The 23,185-nt window shown below is 43.6% G+C and overlaps 1 protein-coding gene and 1 pseudogene across 1 annotated transcript in view; both read left to right on the forward strand.

Annotated features, from left to right (window-relative positions):
- The first annotated feature begins 691 nt into the window (after window positions 1-691).
- Window positions 692-5,022, forward strand: LOC123986202 (annotated as a pseudogene).
- Window positions 5,023-14,296: 9,274 nt separating this feature from the next.
- Window positions 14,297-23,185, forward strand: part of LOC123986130 — a 15,308-nt gene continuing 6,419 nt past the window's right edge. The window contains exons 1-2 of the mRNA XM_046074223.1: window positions 14,297-14,564; window positions 15,161-16,014. Coding sequence (XP_045930179.1) covers window positions 14,297-14,564; window positions 15,161-16,014 — 1,122 coding nt within the window. The remainder of the gene's footprint in view (window positions 14,565-15,160; window positions 16,015-23,185) is intronic.

Consider the following 23,185-nt stretch of genomic DNA (forward strand, 5'->3'; position numbering starts at 1 on the left):
ACATAGCCTAGCTAAAGCTATTTGACTTATTCATCAGGTAGACATAAACATGACTCCAAATTAAAGTTACAATCTGCTTGGTCTGATATTAAAACATGTAGTTCCTTATACAATAGCCATATGACGTTTTTAGTATTGGTATGTTGTGTTTACAGTTTGTTGTACTGTCCCCAAGTGGCCTAACAAATAAAACAAAACAAAAAATTAGAATGCTTTTTTAAATAAGACTATACTCTTGTGAGGCATTTTGGTAAGCTTAAGGAGTCTAATTTTCTCAACTTTACAACAACTCCATCCTGCGTTATATTTTAATGTATAATTAGAAATTCAGTTGTGGCTTCCATACATTTTAAATATTAATGTAAAAGAGAGAATACCTTTTCTACAACACAAAGCATATTCATATCTTTTGACAGTTACATGTTATACATAATATACTCTTTTTCTAGAGTTCTTCTCTTTGGGAAACTCCCTCCTTATGCCTCACTTTGTCGGTCCACAGAGATAAAACATCATTGTTCTATCATGCTCCTCTAAAATGTATATATATCAGTGCAAGGTTTTTGATTTACATTAAGCTAGAGTGAGTGGTTTAGCTCTCTTCGGCAGTATGACATCCACACAGAGGTGGCCAGAGCAGGGTTGGGCACTCTTACAGATGTTGTTGATGGCATCTGTCTCTCAGGCTGAGGAGCCAGTGTGCAGGCAGAGAGGGGATCCTGAGAACCCCCTGCTATTTAAGGATGGGGATATCATGTTGGGGGGAATGTTCTCTTTCCACAGCACCTGGGAAGATAGACAGGATAGCTACATGCACAAACCACTGCCAATGCAATGCACCAGGTAATATAAATCTTTTTAGATTTAAAATATGTAAGAGGAAGTGAGCATGATTCAAAAAAGCTAAATATTTCTTGTTATGTGTAGTAAAGCATCAAATGCTTGCATTTACTATATTATTGTTGCTTACAATTCCAACAATTTATAACTGTCTGCATCAAGTTTGCATTTCAGAGAGTTCCAGTTTGCCCAGGCTATGCTCTTTGCCATAGAGGAGATTAATAACAGCACAGAGCTACTGCCTGGCATATTGCTAGGCTATAGGATCTATGATGTATGTGGCTCCATTGCAAGAGGTGTGAGGGCTGCTCTTGCTTTGGCTAATGGTAATGAAGTGGTATCTGCATCCTCCAAGGAACCATGTACCAGACCTGCCCAAGTACAGGCCATTATGGGAGACACATCTTCCTCTCCTTCCATGGCTACAACTACTGTCATCGGACCCTTTCACATCCCACTGGTGGGTAAAACAGGTAAAAAATGAAATGATATTTGTGAATAAAGTAATTATTCTCTAATAGCTGGTCATAGCAAAAGTGATTTGTAGTGTGCTGTGTAAATATTTCATAATTTACATCTTTATCTTGGGATATCAATTATTTTTCTCTTTTAGATCAGCCACTTTGCTACTTGTGCTTGTCTCAGCGATAAAACCAAATACCCATCCTTCCTCAGAACAATACCCAGTGACTACTACCAGAGCAGAGCCCTGGCACAGTTGGTCAAGCACTTTGGCTGGACTTGGGTTGGAGCTATTAGAACAAATGATGATTACGGGAATAATGGCATGGCCACATTCACAGAAACTGCCCAGCAGCTGGGCATCTGTTTAGAGTACTCTGTACCTTTATTTAGAACTGATCCACCAGACAAAATACAAAAGATAATGGAAATTATCAAGGCTTCTACTTCTAAGGTGATTGTTGCTTTCCTTTCTCACTTGGATATGGATATGGTAATACACGCGTTGTCTCAACACAACTTGACTGGGTACCAGTGGGTAGGCAGTGAGGGTTGGATCTTGGATTCCCAAACTGCAGCCATGGATAGGCATCACATTCTGGATGGTGCCATAGGCCTGGCCATCCCCAGAGCACATGTCAGTGGCATGAGAGAGTTCATGTTGGATGTGAAGCCACTCAATTCATCTAGTAATTACATTTTTACAGAGTTTTGGGAAGCATTATTTAGCTGCAAGTTCGAGCAGTCAGAGTCATCAGCAGGCAATCAGAGAGAATGTACCGGACAAGAAGATCTGACTGGAGTGCAAAACAGCTTCACTGATATGTCACTCATGCCTATATTTAACAATGTCTATAAAGGAGTGTATGCTGTGGCCCACACACTTCACAGTATTCTTAACTGCAATAAAACATGCAACAGCACAGCGCAGCTAGATCAATTCATGGTGAGTTGAAGACCAGACTTAAGTTGTTGTTTTTACATTAAGTCACATTTACAAACAAAAAAGGTTTAAATTGTGAAAAATAAATTGTGCAGTCTGTTTATAATGCTGTTGAGACAAGATGCCTATATGACCACAATATTTGTCAGATAATGATTTATATTTATGCAAATCTTCTTAGATATTACAGCACATAAGAAAGATTCGGTTCAAAACAAAGGAAGGAGATGAGGTTTACTTTAATGAGAATGGAGACCCAGCAGCAAAGTATGAAATTATAAACTGGCAGCAACAGAAAATGGCACTGTGGACTTTGTTACAGTTGGTTTTCATGATGCATCTTTACCTGCAGACAAACAGCTGAATCTGCAAAATAATTCTTTCATTTGGGCTCAGAACTCAAAACAGGTGAGTCACCGTGGGATTAAAAATAACACAAAGTGAATTCCCATGCATTTTTATCATAGTTGTTTCGTCCATACAGGTGCCTTTGTCAGTTTGCAGTGAGAAATGTCCCCCGGGAACTCGTAAGGTTCTCCAGAAGGGAAAGCCTTTTTGCTGCCATGACTGTTTAAAATGTGCAGAGGGAGAAATGAGCAACATTACAGGTGCAGTAATAATTTAAAAGTTTTATTGTTCACATTTCAATTTTAAGAAACTGCACAGTTTTTTTTATCTGATTCAGAAAGCATGGGGGGATTTCCTGCAGAGCATATATATATATATATATATATAATCCGTTTAGCAAACCTGAAATCCTACACTGATACATAAGTTAAAGCACCAATGTGAAATATTTTTGCAACTCGTGTGTTTTAAGTTACTCCATTTTCATTGTATACAGAAGAATTTAGAAAATCCCCGGGATGATTGGGGCAGTATGTGCTGCTTTTATGCTATTATAACTGAGGATGAATGACACATGAAAAAAAAAACATTGATTAAATTGCAGACTAAAAGCAGAGGGGGGGAATATGGCCAGAGATGTGGATATAACTGTGGATGTGTCAACACAGAATATAAATTAACATTAGATCCAGACCAATCCTCTCGGTGTGCTGGGGGATTTTATGAATTTATTTATTTAATGAATGAAGTTACACTATTTGCCGGAACACACCTCATTTTAAGCCCAACACTCCCATGGGCACAAGTACATTTGCTGTTTAAACAAAAGTGGACGCTGGGCATGAAAATGACAACTGTGTTGACCCAAGGCGGAACTTTGCACCGCCTTGGGTCAGGTGCAAAATAGTGCCTGTTGTGTCATATCAATGGGCTGAGAAGGGAGGGATGGTGGCATGCATTGTCAGCATCAGTGTTAATCATAATTTGGTACAACCACTAAGTCACACTTTTAGAAATGATTAAATATTAGGTTAATTATAAAGTACTTTCTAATTAATATTTTAATTAGAATATTTAAATATAGAAGAACTATGGGTAATGAAATGGTCATTAAAGGGTCAGCTTACTCAAATTGCAAAAAGTATTTTCACACCTCGCCCTGATATCAGTTAACTTAAATGCAGTAAATGCCTTGAAAGTGAATTACATTATAGCTTTTCTACAGGATTGTACATTTCAATTTGAAAAACACAACAGCATGATACCTTTCAAGAAAAAAAATATATAATGCTTTGGTTTTAAGAAAGAAATTAAACAAATAATACTGTATCTTTTATTTATAACATTCAGATATAAAATACCATGCAGCTGTCATAATGTTTTCCATTTATTATGTGGTAATCATAATATCATAATCCTATATTGTAGTGTCTGTCTTGAAGGCACAGAAAAGATGCAACATAGACACAAAAAAGGACAAATGTACTGAGCTAGCCTAACACTTGCTTCAATATTACTTTTCAGATTCTATCAGCTGTGTGAGGTGCCATCCTGAGTTTTGGTCAAATGAGAGAAGAGATGCCTGTGTAAATAAGGAGGCAGAGTTTTTGTCATATGAAGAGATTATGGGAGCACTGCTCACTGCTGCCTCCCTATTTGGAACATGCATGACTGCTGTTGTGGCAATAATTTTCTTCAGATACAGGCAGACTCCTATTGTCAGGGCCAATAACACTGAGCTGAGTTTCCTGCTGCTTTTCTCCTTGACCCTGTGTTTCCTGTGTTCTCTAACGTTCATCGGTCGGCCCTCTGAGTGGTCCTGCATGCTGCGACACACAGCATTTGGCATCACGTTTGTCCTCTGTATCTCTTGTGTTCTGGGGAAAACAATAGTGGTGTTAATGGCCTTCAGGGCCACACTTCCAGGTAGTAATGTGATGAAATGGTTTGGGCCTGCACAGCAGAAGCTCAGTGTTCTGGGTTTCACTCTCATACAAGTCATCATATGTCTCCTCTGGTTATCAATTTCTCCTCCTTTTCCATTTAAGAATTTTAAGGAGTTCAAGGACAAAATCATCTTAGAGTGTGCTCTGGGCTCAGCTGTAGGCTTTTGGGCTGTACTAGGTTACATAGGACTTCTGGCCATTTTATGTTTTATTCTTGCTTTTCTGGCTCGGAAACTGCCTGATAATTTCAACGAAGCCAAATTTATCACCTTTAGCATGCTGATATTCTGCGCAGTATGGATCACTTTTATCCCAGCGTATGTCAGTTCTCCTGGGAAGTTCAGTGTTGCTGTGGAGATATTTGCTATTCTGGCTTCAAGTTTTGGACTGCTCATTTGTATTTTTATTCCAAAATGTTTTATTATCTTACTGAAACCAGAGAAGAATACAAAAAAGAATATGATAGGGAAGGGGGCAACATAATGTACATCCATAACCATAATCCTTCTTAAATCTTAAAATGATATGGTGGCAAAGGCATTTAGAGCCATTAGAATTTTTGTAATACTTTGTTAACCAGACTGTCAAGTAGACATCTATGTTTATTTTAATGAAGACTTATGTTGGACTACTGTGGCATTTTTCCACTCTATATAATTTTATTTGTGACTTAACATTCAGATGATGGTATTTAAGAAAACGTTATATACCATCATATGCAGGGTGTGAACTACTGGGGAGCCAGGCTCTAAAATACTGACAGCATGATTTATTGACATTAATTTCTATATCATCATGAACATGTGGATCGTCAGACTTCTTCCAGTCACGGAGAAAAGAAACGTCAGGTCCCAAACACAGCCGCAGCTGTTGATGTTAATAATAATTATCATCAACAACAGCTTATTATAAGAAGACAAGCATGCCTGATACTTTCACAGTCAGCCCGGGGCCTACATGCTTGCAGCTTTTAATGATTCATCAGTAAGAATCACAGTCTGCCTTCTTATTTATAGAAGCTGCTAAGTTCAATGGTTTGCTCTAAACTGCATCTTGTTGTATTTTATGTGCAATGACAATAAAGTCTCTATCTATCTATCTATCTATCTAGTCATCGTCACGTCACCCGTTGGCTTGTGGACTGCCGTTTTGAAATGTCGAGTTTGGCAGATAGGCCGCCGCCATGTTGATTTTTTGCAACCAGCAGCACCGGGCATGACCATATTTGGATGAGAAGGTGGAGCTAATGGCACTGTGTGGAGCTAGCTAGCTTGCTTAGTTAGGTGCAACTGTAATTCACATTAACTGTCATTTTAACAGGAATGACAATTTTGTCTAGCAAACAACAATCCTAAAACTAAATGTACTCACCAGAGAAAGTGAATATCCAACTCCTAATACGCTTTTTCAGTGGCGCTGGTTAAATTCACACATTGCTATGGGTATAAGTCTCTCTAGCCTGATTGACAGGTCACTATGGTAACGATTTGTCAATCATATCAATCCCGCCCTGAAGCATACTCTATGTTCTATTTTCCTCCAAATGGGACCATAATTTACTGAATAAACATCATATTGTATTGAAGAAGATATGACACTAGTGATTCAGACCATAAACTTATTAGGAAAGTGTTTACTGAGGTAATTATTCAGCTGAGAAGTAGGGTCATTTTACCATTATTTCTAATGGAGCTGTACTTCTTTTTGCAACCAGAAGATTCGCCCCCTGCTGGCCATTCAATAGAATGGAGGTTTAAGGGACTTCCACAGTTATCAATTAACATTTAGATTTTTGACATTTGTTAATCAATTCAGTATCTTACACGTCCACATCGCAATGCATCTAAGAATCTATACTAATTGATAACATAATGTTCACGGAACGCAAATGGTGGAACTTTCGGAACCGTGGAAGTGCAGCACTCGGACAGTCGGAGATGTGCACATAACAGCGACCCGTGATCTCTGTTACTGGTCTCAGACCAGTGTTGCCCGTGTATTTGACGCATTTCGCCGCAGCTGAATGAATGACCACGCTACCAAAATTTCACACGCTCATCCATATGACTGTAACACTACTGATTTTCACTGTCACACTGTGCAGCAACACTCATTGCTGTTTTGGCTCCCTGTGTGTCCTGCGTGAGCAAAGCGAGTGTGTGGGCCAGCGAAAGAGAGAGAGCGAGTGGCAGAATGGGGAGAATGTGTCGGTGAAAGTTACAGCGGAGGAAAATATTTAAGTCACTTAGTAAGTTGTCAGTCTGACAGAACATGTGCCTACACTGCACATGTGTGTCCGTTAAGTCTGTTGTTTCTGAAACTCCTGGAAAAGTGAAGGCAGTTAGCGCTAACATCTCCCCTGTAAAGCACGTTGTTTTCTTTTTTGGCTGCAATGTAATGTTAGATAAATTAGTACAGAGTAATGTTTATTAGTTGCGTGTCATTACCACCTAACTTGTTGAGGAATGAGAACGTCAAGTCCAAGATAAACTGGTGTCCTGTACACATACTTTACATCCTGATAGTTAAATTATATTTCAGTTTTCAGAGGAGTCAAACAACTGGTTGTTCAAGGAAGGACACTGGTGACCACAGAGGAGCTGAGGCTAGTTAAGTAAGTAAATTAGGGATGTAAACTAGTCCTTTTAAGCAATTGAGATGTTTGTTTTGGATTTTAATGTGCAAATTGATGCTTTGTAATTATGCAGAAATCACATAGATAGTATTCACATTCAGTTACTGGAGTGGTTGCCACAATGTCTCCAATTGTCCACTGTATCTGTTAGGGCCTGTCCATAGGTCCAATATTCATCTGTGACAACATATGAGCCTCTTCTTACATGATGTTATATGGTTGGCAACAGGTCTTCTCTTGAGCGATCCTTGATGTAATTAAGTTGTGTTTTTGTGCTAAACTGCAAAATGTTCAAAATGAATACACATTGTTCATAAAGTGAAGTAACATAAATTAAAAAAACTTTTTCCTGTGCAAAACGTGTGTCACTTTACTTAAAGCAAACAAATACGTGTTATAAATTCTTATAATCAGTTCACTGTCCCCTGTAATATATAGTTAACTCTTTACTTAAAACAAAGACATGCTATATAACATTAAATATTACTATAAGCCATTATTCCATTTTATATCACAAATTCTAAATTGTGACTAAAGTGTATTTATGACGAGGCAGAGTCGATGATTATAATGTACAATGGAATATGGTGTATATGTTACCGAAAATTGCTTTGGTGTTTTGGTGCTAAACATTAACATGTGTGGTTCAAGAATAAAAAGAAAGGTGTAAGGCCGGCTCTGTTCCAGGGTGTCCAGTACCAGTAAAGCCGGCTGCCGTTCGGTCACTCTCTGGCTTTGCGCACCTTCTCCAAGTGCATTGGGACGGCTCTGGAGCCATTACAGTGGGGAGGAATGAGGGTGCTGCTTTACTTGGACAACCTGGTGCTGTTAGCCCTCTCCAAGGAGGTGGCAGTCTTACAGATGTTGTACACCTGTCACACCTGGGTTTTATGGTGAACTGGGAAAAGATTCTCCTCTTCCTTTCCAGAGACTCACCTATTTCATCCTGCCATGAAGATTTCGGTTACAAGATAAAAAGAGAGAGATCATTGCTTATTACGTGATCCAACATTTCCCTCTCACACACACACACGCCAACACACAGACACACACAGCAATCCACTACTTGCCCCAGATGTCTGTGATATTACAACAGGGTGTAAGCCTGGGCTAGGCAATCCGTTAAGTTTCAGTCGGCTGAAAAATGCCATCAAAGACTATTGCTCAAGGAGAGACCGCAATTCCGCCCTTTATGGTAATATTAAAGTGTTATTATTTTACGCACTGCTTGTCGCCCCTGGCACACAGTAGCAAGCATATTGCTGTTCTAATTGGAGGATGCATCAAAAAGCCAGTAATACTAAACAAATAAGCTGCAGTCAATACAGAGTAATACAGTACTCGGGTCGCGGCCTCAACCTGTTCGGTCAAAACTGTGCGCACAGTAGTGGCTGATGGTGGAGAAGTGCAGCCATCCTGTCAGTCATGTGATGCGCAGCGTATAGTTCATTAGGAAAGTGTGTTCATTAAAGTCTGTTTATCTTGTTTAATGTAAAAAATAGTATGTACTAATTACAATGAAAAATACATTATTTGTGATTCAAAATAATGGTTGTTGATAAATGAATTAGGGACCCCCACAGATGCATGATTTTTCTGCTTCTATCGGGGCTCAGAACCTCCTTATGGGAGCTGAGCTCCCACTGGCTCCCACAGAACTCGAACCCTGCCCCCATCAAGCCTTTGGAGACAGCGGAGCTGAAATTTCTCCCCGCCAAATTTGCTCTGCTTTTGGCTCTGACATCAGCCAGGAGAGTCAGCGATCTCACTGCCCTCTCCGTGGCTCCCTCATGTCTCAGAATTCAGGGTGACTACTGCTGTGCTTTATCCTAATCCTGCTGTTATGCCAAAGAGCATCACCAGCTCCTTCAGGTCAAGAGTAGTTACTCTGACCAGTTTCTTCCCTCCTCCTCACAGGCTTGAGGAAGAAGCTGCATTCTAACTTCTCTGCCCGGTGACTGCAGTGTCATGCTATGTTGCGCGAATGGCTGCCTGGCACCATTCGAAGTGCTTGTTCGATGAGAGATGACTCGACAAGAGATGTCTCCTCTTCTGTGTTGTGGCGGGATGATGGTGGACGACTTATGCACGGCAGCCTCCTTGGTCCTCTCCGTTCTCATTTGTCCGTTTTTACCTGCGGGAAGTCTCCCGTTTTTTTTCAGCTTAATGGGGACTGAGATGTTTATTTTGTTGGCTCTGGGCAGGTGTGTCTGTGCTTGGTGGAACAGTATGGACCCAGTGAGGCAATGACTCATCCTGCTTCGCCTCTAACCCAATAGCTATAGCCTTAAAGCGAAACCTATTTGAAATAGACCAATAATTACGTATTGTAACTCCTGATTCTATGAGTATAGGCACAGCCCTCTTATGGGCCTCACTGGTCTGGCAGGTTCTCAGTGTCAAAGAAATGGCATTCTGGGAGCTGACTGCCTGCTCTGCCATTGCGCTGTTCAAAGCCACCAGACTCCCTTGACAAAAACAGTAAATATTACCTCAGTGGTACTACAGCAACTCCCATGTTCTGTTTCGTATAGGCTTCGCCTTCTAAGGCTATCGCTATTGGGTGTACCCCTATGCGCGCCTGCGCGGCACTGAGAAATTTTGTCTACGAAAGCAACCAGCTACGAAGAATCCAATGATGTCTTCCTCCTGGCCGGTGAGAATGGGGCGGGACGATGTCACCACTGTCCGGCTGTGTCGCATCTGCGAGACACGCTTCATCCTGCCGGGGGACCTCCATCCCCTATGCGAGTCGAGCCTTGGTCCGGCTCATGCTGACCGAGCGCTTACCCCCTCTCTGCTCGTTCCCCCGGCCCAAGAGTTCACTCCCCTGGATGAAATGGCCGGCGCTCCTAGTCAGCTGGTTAAGCAAGACACGGTCTAGTCACGCTTCCCTCCGACTAAACGGTACCAGGAGGGTGCCGCTACAGATCCGAAGGTTCTCCGGGCTCCCCTCTACACCTACGTTCCCTTCACCAAGGTGGAGGGATTTACGGATCTGGGGTTTCCCCCAGTCCCTCCCCTGGAGCCCAACCTCACCACCTTCTTCGGGGTAAAGCCAGGCCAGACAGCGTCCGGACGGCGCCCCGTCCTGGCCTCCCAGGCGGCGCAGTGGTTGGCTCGCATTGCTGACAGGACCCACCAGTATTCGTTTCAGAGCTCTGCCTCTGCCAACAACACGGCGCTGACTTGTGCGCAGTTGATGCGGTTGCTGTCGTGACCCCGTCGGCCTCTGTGCAGCTGTGATGTCCCCCATCCAGTTCCCTGTTTATTATGCATGGGTCGGCCCTCTGCCTCCCATGTCGCGCCATTGGTGCTTGTGCTAAGCCAATGCCACGGACAGCGGGTGACTGGGCGGCTCATTTTCATGGCTCTGGGCAGGTGGGTTTTTGTGCTTCGTGGTACAGTGAGGCGTACATATGGGTCAGTGAGGCGTTGACTCATCCTGCTTCACCTCTAACCCAATACCGATAGCCTTAGAGGGCGACGCCTATACGAAATAGAACGGTAGTTACGTACTGTAACTCCCAATTCTATGAGCATAGGTGCAGCCCTCTAAGTTGGCCTCACTGGACCTTGGTTCTCAGTGCTGAAGAAAAGTCGTTTGGGAGCCGAAGGCTAGGTCTCACCGTTGTATATATACAAGGTGCGGACTGTTGGACAGTGGATTTCTTTTAGGTCCGGGACCTTATTATGCACAGATCAATTCTTTTCGGTCTGGGACCTTCAAAACAGGAATACAAAAGAAGAAAGAAGTATGAGTCCAGGACTCAGTACTAGACTTAAGTAAAAAGGGTTTTTACTTAAGGTTAGGTTTTTCCTGCAGCATTGTGGCAATATAAGTTGCATAATATGTGCAACTAACACTGTGGGGCGGCTGATTCAGATCCCACTGGTGGAACATCCACACCCAAACAAACCATTTGAGCACCTGCAAATGTACTTCATTGAACTGACACCGTCGCAAGGGAAGAAATTTTGTCTTGTCATGGTTGATATGTTTTCTAAATGCATAGAGGCATTTCCAACATCTAAACTGGACGCAGCGGCAGTTGCAAAAGCTTTGATAAGCCAGATCATTCCTCGCTGGGGAATCCCAGCCAAAATCTCCGGTGATAATGGTACACCTTTCATTAGTGCAGCATTGAAAAGTTTAGGACAGTATATGGGGATTAATCTGAGGCAACATTGTGCTTATCTTCCGGCTAGCGGAGGTGCAGTTGAGAGAGAAATAGCTTAGAAATAGATTGGACCAGTAAAAGGCAACTCCCTGACACCAGCCAATGTGAGGATGAAATGTTGAGATATTGAGCTAATTTGTCCTCTGTGCTTTCTGAAATCCACTCACAGGTCAAACACGCCACCCCAAAGGCCGCAGAGAAGAAACTGCATGATTTGGAGCCGGGGAACTGGATCATTGTGAAGGACTTCAGGAGAAAGAATTGGTGGGCTTGCAGGTGGAACGGTCCACATCAGATACTGCTCACAACAGAAACAGCAGTAAAGGTGGGTGAAAGAGCAACTTAGATTCACGCCACCCTCTGCAAACGAGTGCCAAAGCAACCAAAAGGCCTCAAACCAGGTGAAGATCAAGATCAGATCTGTGAACAATGCACATAAGATAGATGGACTGGCTCTAGAACTGGAAAACCTGACAGCCTTAGTGGAAGTGGGTTTTTCCACCCTCACACCCACTGTGCAGGGCCTCAGAAATGTGGCTTTGCAAAACAGAATGGCACTGGACCTAATGCTGGCGACTCAAGGCATAATTGGAGCAATTGTACATACATCCCAGATGTCTCAGACAATATGACTCATGTTATCTCAATGATCTACTGCATGAAGAGAAAAGCCAGGACTCGCAGAACTCTGGAGGATGGGACATGGGGTCGTGGCTGACAACAGTGGGATGGAAGAATGTGCTGATAAAAATGTTGACCCCACTGTTTGTCATTCTTGGTGTTTTCCTCCTCCTGACATGCTGTGTGATCCCTGTGCTAGATCTATAATTGCTGCAGCAATTCAATTCAGTATATGCATCTACCAACTGAGCCCGCTGATTCAATGGAGTGGATCCCACCTTTCAGAGGGGAAGAAAGTGAAGTTTAATCTGAATAACTTCTGAGTTTCTTATTTATCTTCTGGATTTTTGAATCATTAGTCTTTGCAAATGTAATGATGTGTATCTAAACACAATTTGCATAATTACAAATGATTACATTGTGTTTTATATTTTCACATTCTTAGATTTCTTACATTGTATTTTTATTCCTTATATTCTTATATTCTCATGTTCTTATATTTTTACATAATCACCTTCTCTGCAAGTACTGCCGAAGTTACATGAAATGTTTGTATTCTCATTATGTTGTGTTAGCATAATATTCTAAAAGGGAGTACTGTAATGGGAATTCCATGAGAACCATCTCCAACACTGCCATGTAACTAATCTCACTATTGAGAATTTGATGCGACTTTGACGTCACTGTAGAGCAGCTGTTCTGCTGTAGACGGAGCCACGGTGAATGAAAAAGCTCCACAAAAACCCTTTGTCAAACATATGGCTCTCTTCCTTCTCTACCTCGCTATCATCTGCTCACAAATTCCCTTTCTTATACCTAAAATCCACCGGACCGGAGCTCTCTTCTGAGATACGTGCATGCTACATGTCCGAGCGGACACATTGGGGAGAGAGAGTGTGAGTGAGTGAGTTGTGGGGCAGTTGCATTGTACAGCTCCAGAAACCATAATGAAACTAACAGAAAGTTGTGAATACTCGTCATAATTCGGGAGAATTGTGACCCGTGAGAGGACATGAAAAATGGGAGTCTCCCACGAGCTAACCAGAGCTAACCTCTGTTGCTCCTTGTTTACTTCTTTAACCTGCAACAGTGTGCTGTGACATGGTGTTCTTCTGCGCATGTGGGTCACTTTCAGGCCGCAGACAGTTCACACTGGAGTCTGATATGGGCCACATTTAAACTATAATGTGAACTGTCAAACAAAAAAAAATCGGATTTGGGGAAAAAGTCGGAATTGAGCATTAAGGCCTGCAGTCTGAACGTAGCCTTAGACTGGCCAAGTCAATCACCTGACCTTAATCCAATAGAGCATGCATTTGACCTCCTTAAGAGGAGACTGAAGGGAGAAACACCCTGAAACAAACAAGAACTGAAAGAAGCTGCAGTAAAAGCCTGCAATAGCATCACAAATGAAGAATGGATTAGTTGTTCCATTACTTTTGCTCACCTAAGAATGCTGTGGTCTAGTACAAACGGTGATATGTCCTAAGTTGTTTAACACATCTAGATGTGAATACCAGGAAATAAAAGCTGAAATTCTGAACTCTTGTCTCATACTTTTTATGAACAGCACTCAAAAGCATCACCACCAAGGCCAGATCCTGCTCAAAAATCTGCTTGGTCAAGGTTTATCATGCTGACAGTCCAAGTAAGGTTCACAGGGTGTATGCAGTACTAGATGACCAAAGCAACCAGTCGTTAGTAAAATCACAATTCTTCAATCTGCTAGACATTAACAGCAGTGCATCCCCCTATACTCTCAAAACATGCTCCTGCTCAGTGGAGATTGCAGGGCGGAAAGCAAGTAACATTATAGTGGAGTCACTTAATGGTAAAACCAAGGTGAAACTTCCTACTCTGCTAGAATGTAACAACCTACCTGACGACAGATCAGAGATCCCAACGCCTGAGAGCACTAAATATTTTCCTCATCTTGCTCCTGTGGCCGATAAGATCCCTCCTCTTGACACTAGTGGTCCTATTCTCCTACTAGGCAGAGATATTTTGCGCTTGCATAAGGTGCATGAACAGCGTAACGGGCCTCACCACTCACCGTATGCCTAACACCTTGATCTTGGCTGGGTCATAGTTGGGGAGTTACGAGGAAGTTAATGCCTACAAGACACATGTCCTTCAAAATGGACGCTCCTCTTTCCTTGAGCCATGTACCAACAAGATTCACATAACGGAGAAAGTAAAGGGTCCAGTGTAGCCTAGTCTTCAAACTTCATCTTACAGCCAGGAGATCTTTCAGGAGACATGTCGAGATGGTTTGGGGGAATGTTTGTTTCAAAAAACACCCGAAGATGAGAACCTAGCCATGTCAGTAGATGATAACAACTTTCTCAAAATAATGGAAGGCGAAGTGTACATGGATGACCAAAATCACTGGGTCGCACTACTACCCTTTCGTTCACCTCGCAAGCCCCTTCCTCATAACAGAGAACAGGCCTCCCAGAGACTCTCCACTCTCCAACGCTCATTCAGAAGGAAACCTGACATGAAACAGCACTTCTTTGACTTCATGCAGAAAGTCATCGACAACCAGCAGGGCCGGCTCCTCAATTGCAGCCAGGGCAAGAATGCTGGTATTTACCTACCTTCGGCGTCTACCACCCGCAGAAGCCTGGGAAAATCAGGGTGGTTTTCGATTCCAGCACAGTGTTTCAGGGAACGTCATTGAATGACCTTCTGCAACACACCAGGGCCCTTCTAGCTGAGTCTAACTTACGACTTCAAAAAATAGCCTCAAATAGTACAAAGGTCATGGAGGCCTTTCCTCCAGAAGAACGGGCAATTGACTTTAAGGATCTAGAGTTAGGAGCAGACCCTTTGCCCTCCCAACGCAGTCTGGGTGTAAGCTGGGAACTCCAGACTGACAGTTTTACTTTCAGTGTGTCAAGGGACGTGAAACCATTCACTCGGAGAGGCATTCTGTCCACTGTAAATAGTCTTTATGATCCCCTTGGATTTGCTTCCCCCATTACAGTGCAAGGCAAGGCACTGGTAAGAGAGCTTTCCTCCGAGCAGTATAAATGGGACACACCTCTCCCTAAGGAGAAAGAGGCACAGTGGAAAGCATGGACTGACACCTTAACTGAGCTGGAACAGATTCACATTCAGCGAACATACGTTCCAGTCTCCATCTCATGTTGCAAAACAATCGACTTATGCGTTTTCTCAGATGCATCTACTATGGCAATAGCAGCTGTAGCCTATCTGCTTGTTTTGGACTCTGATGGAAAATGGCATATAGGTTTTGTAATGGGAAAAACAAAGCTGGCTCCTTACCCCATGCACACTGTTCCACGCCTGGAGTTTTGCGCAGCAGTCTTGGCAGTCGAACTGGCAGAACTAATCCAATCTGAAATAGATGTCAAGTTGAGAGCAGTCAGGTTCTACACAGACAGTCGTGTCGTGCTGAGCTACATCCACAACAGATCAAGAAGGTTCTATACCTATGTAGCTAACCGAGTAACTCGCATTCGGAGCTCTACCAAACCAACACAGTGGCAGTACGTGCAAACCGATGAGAACCCTGCAGACCATGGAACCAGGCCGATTCCAGCGGCTTACCTGGCCTCATCCAGTTGGTTCTTTGGTCCTCAATTTCCCTGCCAGCCAAACAGACATCAAGAGGATGAGGCAGAATCATTCGAGCTTGTGCAGCCAGATACAGACAAAGACATTCGGCCTGAAGTCACCTCTTTTGCAACCAAAGTCACAGAGCAGTCTCTTGGATCACAAAGATTTGAAAACTTCTCTACTTGGAAGAGTCTAGTAAGAGGCATGACAAGTCTCATTCATGTAGCCAAGTCATTCTCCAGTGAGACTAAGAATGATGAATGTAAGGGATGGCATCAATGTAGGCAGCTACACACCACAGAGCGCTGTCAAGCCAAAACAAGTATCCTCAAGGCAGTGCAGGAGGATGTGTGTCAGGAGGAGCTAAAACGTATAACCCAGGGCATCAAAGTTCACCACCAAGGCCCTCTTGTAAAGTTGGATCCCTTCCTTGACGGGAATGGACTGCTTAGAGTGGGAGGTCGGATACACAAGGCAGATCAGGAAGATCAAGAGAAGCAGTTTGCAGTTTTACAAAAAGAAAACAATCAGTATTTCTTATTGAGTCTTATTGTTGATGTTCACTATCTGTCTAACAATACAGGGACGTATCTGCCAGGACAGAATATTTAACATTTCTTGTTGCAAGCTGTTTTTCAGAATATTTTTAACAAAAGCTTTCAAAAAGTGATGGAGACCTGTCCCCAGCATCCAGTGTAAATGACACCTATCTGTCAATACTTTTAAATGTCCCGCCCCATCCAGGCTGTGATTGGTCGGTTGACATTGCCAAGCTACATTCAGCACACGGCTGCTTGAAAGGCACCTGAGCTTCTCTTCTCCCTCGTCTCTCTCCGCCGACAGAGATTATCAGACAGGTTAAAAAGGGAACAGGTGAGTATCACGTAGAACCCAGAGAACCTGATAAGGAGAGGGCAGAGAAGGGTACCGGCAGCTTGGGAGAAGTCCCGGGATTGAAAGAAAATGTCCCGGTACGCCAAAGAGTAAAATGTCGAGGTGCCAGTACTGCATACCAGGGCGTTCCGGCCCACTTCAACCACTGACCAGGGTTGAAGGGGGCAGTCCAAGGGGCTCCCCCTGTCAGCGCAGCGTTATCAGGGCACACTCCACGAGAGGTGTCTCTTCCTCTGTGGTGTTGGATGTTGGGAGGACGGTGGATGATATCTGCATGGCGGTCTCCTGGTCCTCTCCATGCTCTTTCATCCATTTCTACCTGTGAGGTGTACTAGTTGACTCACTCAGTACTGAGTGTTTGTCCTCTGTGAGTGTGGAGTGCATCTCCTCCCAACCGGATAGGGAGGAGGCCACTGTTCGCGCTGGTCCTGCTGTGTGCACATAGGAGCAAACCCAATAGCGATAGCCTTGGAGGGTTACGCCTATACTCATAGTTACAATACGTAACTACCGTTTCACCTGCATTGATACAGGTTACATTTCTGTTACTGAGGTATTCATCCTTGGGACCCGTAACATATGCACTAAATGAAGGAACAACATTCAGCTCATTTAGGCATAATTTCTCATTTTGTCATTCATTGTTCACTATATTTGCAAGAAAAAACACCAATGAATGGGTCCTTATCTCATTTCAAATCTCCACAAGATTCCATATCTCAAAAAAAACTTCCTCTTCTGAATCCCAGCAAGTAAAGAAATACTGAGTTTCAATACAAAAGTTGGCCTATGAAAATAAAACCAAGCGATGCCTCTTGCATCTATTAGACAAGCTTAGTGTTTCTCCGACAACACCAAGGTTACCTCCCTGGTCCAGCCGGTGCTGCTGGCAAGCAGTGCACTGGCTGTCACTCTTAGGACAGACTGACCCCCACGGGACCTTATTTTGAAAGAAATATTTATGGGAGTCAGTGGCAAGAGACAACTTATTTTTGTATCTTGTTTCCTGAATTACACGTTCATCAATTTAAAAGATAATTTTGATTGCCAAGAAAGCCGCAATTTGTTGTAAAATAGTAAAGTAATATTTTGCTTTGCAAAACTGCTCAATGAACTTCAAGTACATCTCTCGTCTCATAAAATAGACATCACCAACATGTAAAGATTTAATGCTAGCGAACGTTCATTGCTTGGTTGCTACTAGCTAGATAACAGCTATGTTCTGTGCACAAATGGATCTCACCTGATGCGTGTGACTTTCTGAGAGGGGTCCAACTGCAGACCTCCACTGTCAGGCCACCTCCACTGTCAGGCCGGTCAGTTTTTTACGTCCCCACAAGACGTAATGAACCCGAGCCCCGACCACCACATCACCTAGTGACAGAATGGTGGGACACCCCTGAGAAGGTTGCTGGACCGATAGGGGCTTGGCCTGACCATTCACACCTGCACTGCCCTGACTTTTCACTGAAACGTCAGGCACTGCCAGTGTATGTTCCTCCTCTACACTCAGTAGTCACCAGATCCTCACTTTTCAGATCCTAGGTCGCACTTGCGAGCTGGATCCCGAGAAGGAGCACGACATATCAAAGAGATAGAAATGCACAAACTGGCACAGTAAGGGCCAAGATGCCATTGTGCAGATCTCTTTTAAACACCCCGCTGAAAAAGGGTCGTTCCACACTTCCGAGTGGAATGTGCACGCACCGCTAAGGGTGGTTCTGTTCCCGCCCGTGTACAGGCTTGGGAGATTCACTCACAAAGCCAGCTGGCCAGGCTCTTCATGGACAGGGTTTTAATGACTATCGCTATCACTGAAACAGACAAACAGCTGACCAGTGCATCGAATGGGGGCTGTGTGCTCTACATAGGACGTTAGCCTAGCACACATGGACACAACAGATGGACTCTCACCTCCCTGCACTCTTAGTGGGGTAGGGGGGTAGAAAGCATCCAGATTTATTGTCCTGGACCTGAACATGCTCCTTATGTTCTAAAGAACAAAGGAGGTTTATTGTCTCAATCCAGCTGCACTGTGGACACCAAGAACCAGCATGCAGCTGGGGTGAACAGCTCACTCACCTTCTTAGCAGAGGTGAGAGCAAGGTGCAGGGCTGTTCAAGAGATAGCATTTTCAGTGAGGACTCCTCCAGGGGCTCATAAGGTGCAGATATTAGAGCCACCAACACAAGCCCCACTGAGGCGCCGAGAGACATGACACCGGTCGCTGTCTTCTCACACCCTGCAGAAAGCGTATCACGAGGGAGTGGGTGAAGACTGTTCTTTCACCAAACCCCCTGTGACATGAGAGACAGCTGCTAGCAGTGTCGACACTGTCGTGAGTGCATGGGGAACGCAGAGTTAGCTCGCATTGCTGCATTTTGTCATCGTCATGGCAGCAGCCCTTCATTTGGCTGCCAGGCGATGTAGGCGACCCCTTGCGCAGGCTAGCAAGGAGGAAGCCCAGGTCCTACTACCATCTCGCTCGGATGCCACCAGGACCGCGACAAGGGACATGGGCTTCTGTCCCAGTGGTTTGACTAGCGCAGCAAAGACGCACTCCCACTGTCTCTCTAGAGCATAGCAAGGAGAGCAGATAATTAGCTTAGCATCGGTGAACGTGCAGTTTTGTGGAGACTGAAGCGCATTACGCACCAAGCCGAAGATGGAGGGGGTTTGGTGGGGAGGAGGATGCTCTTTAGGAATGTACTGTATTTAATCAGTTGAACATTCACAGCATTGTAAGTGTGTACACAAGCAGCACATGAAACACAAATGCATGCTGGACACATAATGGAGGGAGGAGGTCTGGTGGTGTGCATCAGCCTCTGTCCCCCTGTCACCCTTCTTTTTTTTTTTTTTAATAAATAAGGCTTAGACTTTTCCAAGGGCTGCAATCGAAAAGGCCGTGGTGTCCTAGAACGCACCATGGGCCGTTTTCGAAAGGTTGAACTGGCTGTGGTGTCTTAGACGGCCGGAGTTGGAAAAGGCCGACTGGGCTTTGAACGCACCACAGCCGGTGTGACTGTGGTTGACACGTCACCAGGTGTTGACATCAGCCTCAAACTCGCAGCTTCCATGTGAAGCAGCGGCAGGGTAGACAGCCTCGCCTGCTGCAACAAGCGCTACGAGCCGCTCATGGAGGAAACAAAACCAACCGAAGCAGCGAGCGATCTCTTTCGTCCCACTATACCAAGAAAGACCGGACTTTGGCTGTCTCTATCAGGCAATAGTGGACTAGCCTAGCTGTGTTGTGACCGCTCGGTGAAAGAGATGTTGGCAGGGCTTTCACCGCCGGTGAGCTAGCAACGTGCCCTTGCGAGTCCTCGTGGGCGCGCTGGGAATGCAGAGCTACAGTAGACTGCTGCATTGCCCAGTTTCCAGGGTAAGAACAGCTCGTTTCTCAGCTGTCACGTCGTGGAAGCGGACCATTATGGCCGCGCGGACTCGGTGGTCAGGCTAGCGAAGTAGACGCCCGGGCCTCACCCACCCTCTCTCTCGCTCCTGACCGGGAGAGGGGCGTGGGCCGCGGGGCAAACCATTAGCGCCAGTGAGTGCAGCAGCGCGTTCAACATGGGATGGGGGTTGGTGGTGGGGAATTAGCACTTTTAAGAATGTAATGTGTTTCTAATAATCAGTTTAACATTCACAAGCATCACCCCAGTGTACACACAAGCAGCACATGTTAGAACAGTGGCTTCATGAACACAAGGTCACAGGGCGAACCCTTAGCCTCACCCCAAAAGTCAAAGTTAGCTCTCTGATGAGAGAAGTTAACTTAGCTCTTTGAGGAATGTAATTACATGTTTTACTCAAAAAACGGCTTCCACATTCTCAAAAGCCTTACCGTAGTTTTACACAAGCAGCACATGTAAAACAACGGTGTCTTGAACACCAAATGGGGGATTGTGGCTGTGTCAGCAGGCCTCTCTCCCTCCATAACTGTCACTTGGCCAGTTGCTCCCTTCCCCAGCTGCAGGTGGCTATCTTGCCCGGGTGCAAAGATAATTTTCTAGAAGCGGCGACTCCATCCGTGGAGGTGGTGAATTCAGTGAGCAGTTCGACATTTGCTGAAGAAACAAGGATGCTGAGGCAGTAGGGACACTGCTATTTATATGTCACACACGTATCGGTAGCGATGTCCTATTGGTCGGCTACGTGCACGATAAAATTTCAGTGGGCAAGTGCGTGATAGGAGGAGGTAGTACCCATAGAGTCCAATAGAGGGCGAAGCCTGTGTGAGATAGAACGTGATGCATTCTCAGTTGTTTTGCTACTCTACACATCGCAACAGCGGTAGGTGACTGGTTAGCATTATCCAAAACATTGAGTAACGTCTGAATGCATTGCTCTTGGTGTATGTTTGTTGTAGTTTGAATCAGCTGTTTTGGAGCAGTTAGATATTCAACACTCATGGTTATTTAAACAGTTATCCACATAAAGATACTACTCCTCACCAGAGCCACTGTTGGCATATCCTAATTTGCGTGATTTAGATGTACACATATTGATAGTGGTAGATATTTTGATGGAAAATGCTAAGACCCATGCACTTCTTTTTAATGTTTTGGATAATGCAAATCAGTCACTGCTGCCAACTCCTTTCTAACTGTGTAATCTGTGTGTGTACAGTGAATAAAGTAAAAGTATTATTACATAGGCTATTATCTCCATTTTAAAAAATGGGATATTTACAAAATTATCGATACAGGTATGTTGTATCGCATGTGTGTTCATTTTTACGGATTGTAAAGTCTGATAGTCCACATAGTCCAGCAGGGTTCTAGTTACGGTCCATAAGGAGGGCCTGAGCTCTTAATCATGCATCTGTGGGGGTCAGTAATTCATTTACCAACAACCATTAGTTTTGATCACAAATGTACATTATATTAATAAGATAAACACACTAAAATAAACACATTTCCCAAACGAACTATGCTGCGCGCTGCATGAATGTCATTACGACATGATTAATAATAATTAACATGATACCATAAAGGATAGATTTACGGTCTCTCCTTGAGCAGTAGTCTTTGTTGGTTTATTTCAGGCGTTTAAAACTTAAACTTTGTTGCAGTATCACACACATCTGGGGCAAGTAGTGGGCTGCTGTTTGTGAGAGAAAGTGTTGACCACGTAATGAGTCTCTGTCCAGGCTTCTATTATTTATTTATTAATCCCCGCCAGTAACGTCCGTTATACTACAGACTCCCACAAAGCTCAAATTTTACTCCAGTTTCCACAGTTGTCAGTTTTTCCTATTAAATTCAGCTCATTGAAGTAAAATGCCATGGTATATTATTCTTCAAAGGTAAATTATGAATGAGAAGTGTGTGTGTGTTTCTTTAAGGATGACTGGAAGAGAGGCTAAGTTACACTCTTACTCCACGACAATGTTTTTCTGTGAATGTGGCTAGCTGTATGGACGGAATTAACGTCATATTTTGACAAAATCCCTCCCCCTATGTCTTCGTGATTAAACTTTATATAATTTAGATTAACTGTATATTTTTGAATGCGTTTCCTGTCAAATCGCACTTTTATTTTGTTGTTTTTGCGTGTATTTCCTTTCGTCACCGGCAGTGGTGGTGGCATGACAGAGGAGGTCTGAAGCGGAAGTGGCCTGACAGCGGAGGTCTGCAGTTGGACCCTCTTGGTGGACTTTCTTGACATTTCTGACAATTATATTTTAACATCATATTTGTAATTCATTGCACAATTCAAATTTAAAGATTTGTTGTCTCTCGCCCTGACTACCATACATTACGCAATCGCGTGTGCTGATCACTACAGTAATTTCAGACCATGGCTATTAGAGATGCACAATATTATTTGATTCCAACTGTCATTACCTCACCCTGTCTCTGTTGCTCATTCATTTTCACCGCTGTCAGCTGCAACACGCTTTATTCAGCCAAACAAATATAAAAACACACTATACACAACCTGCCTAGCACCAAATGTCAGAAGAAGTTAGTGAACATGGTAGAGCATTTAGCAGCTAAAGAGTTGGTGACACAGCTAAACAGTGACAAAATATTTGACTTATTCATCAGGTAGACACAAACATGACTCTAAATTAAACATACAGTCTGGTTGGTCTGTAATTAAAACATTTAGTACACTTTGTTGTAGTGTCCCCAAGTGGCCCAAAAAATAAAACAAACCTTTTTTTAAAAGACTATACTATTGTGAGGCATTTCAGTGAGCCTAATGATTCTAATTTTCTCAACTTTACATCAACTCCATCCTGCATTATTGTTCAATGTATAATTAGAAATTCAATTGTGCCCTCCATAAATTTTAATTATTAATGTAAAAAAGGGAAAACTTTTGTACAACACAAAGCATATTTGTATGTTTTGACAGTTAAATGTTTTCTTTTTGGGAAACTCCCTCCTCATAGTGATGTCAGATAAAACATCACTGTACTATTATTACTTTTCATGCTCCTCTAAAATGTATAAATATCAGTGCAAGGTTTTGTTTTACATTATGGTAGAGTGAGTGGTTTGGCTCGCTTCGCCAATATGACATCCACACAGAGGTGGCCAGAGCAGGGTTGGGCACTCTTACAGCTGTTATTGATGGCTACTGTCTCTCAGGCTGAGGAGACGGTCTGCAGGCAGAGAGGTGATTCTGAGAACCCCCAGCTATCTAAGGATGGGGACATCATGTTGGGGGGAATGTTCTCTTTCCACAGCACCTGGAAAGATAGACAGGATACCTA

This window comes from Micropterus dolomieu, linkage group LG17, assembly GCF_021292245.1.
Source record: "Micropterus dolomieu isolate WLL.071019.BEF.003 ecotype Adirondacks linkage group LG17, ASM2129224v1, whole genome shotgun sequence".
Lineage (NCBI taxonomy): Eukaryota > Metazoa > Chordata > Actinopteri > Centrarchiformes > Centrarchidae > Micropterus > Micropterus dolomieu.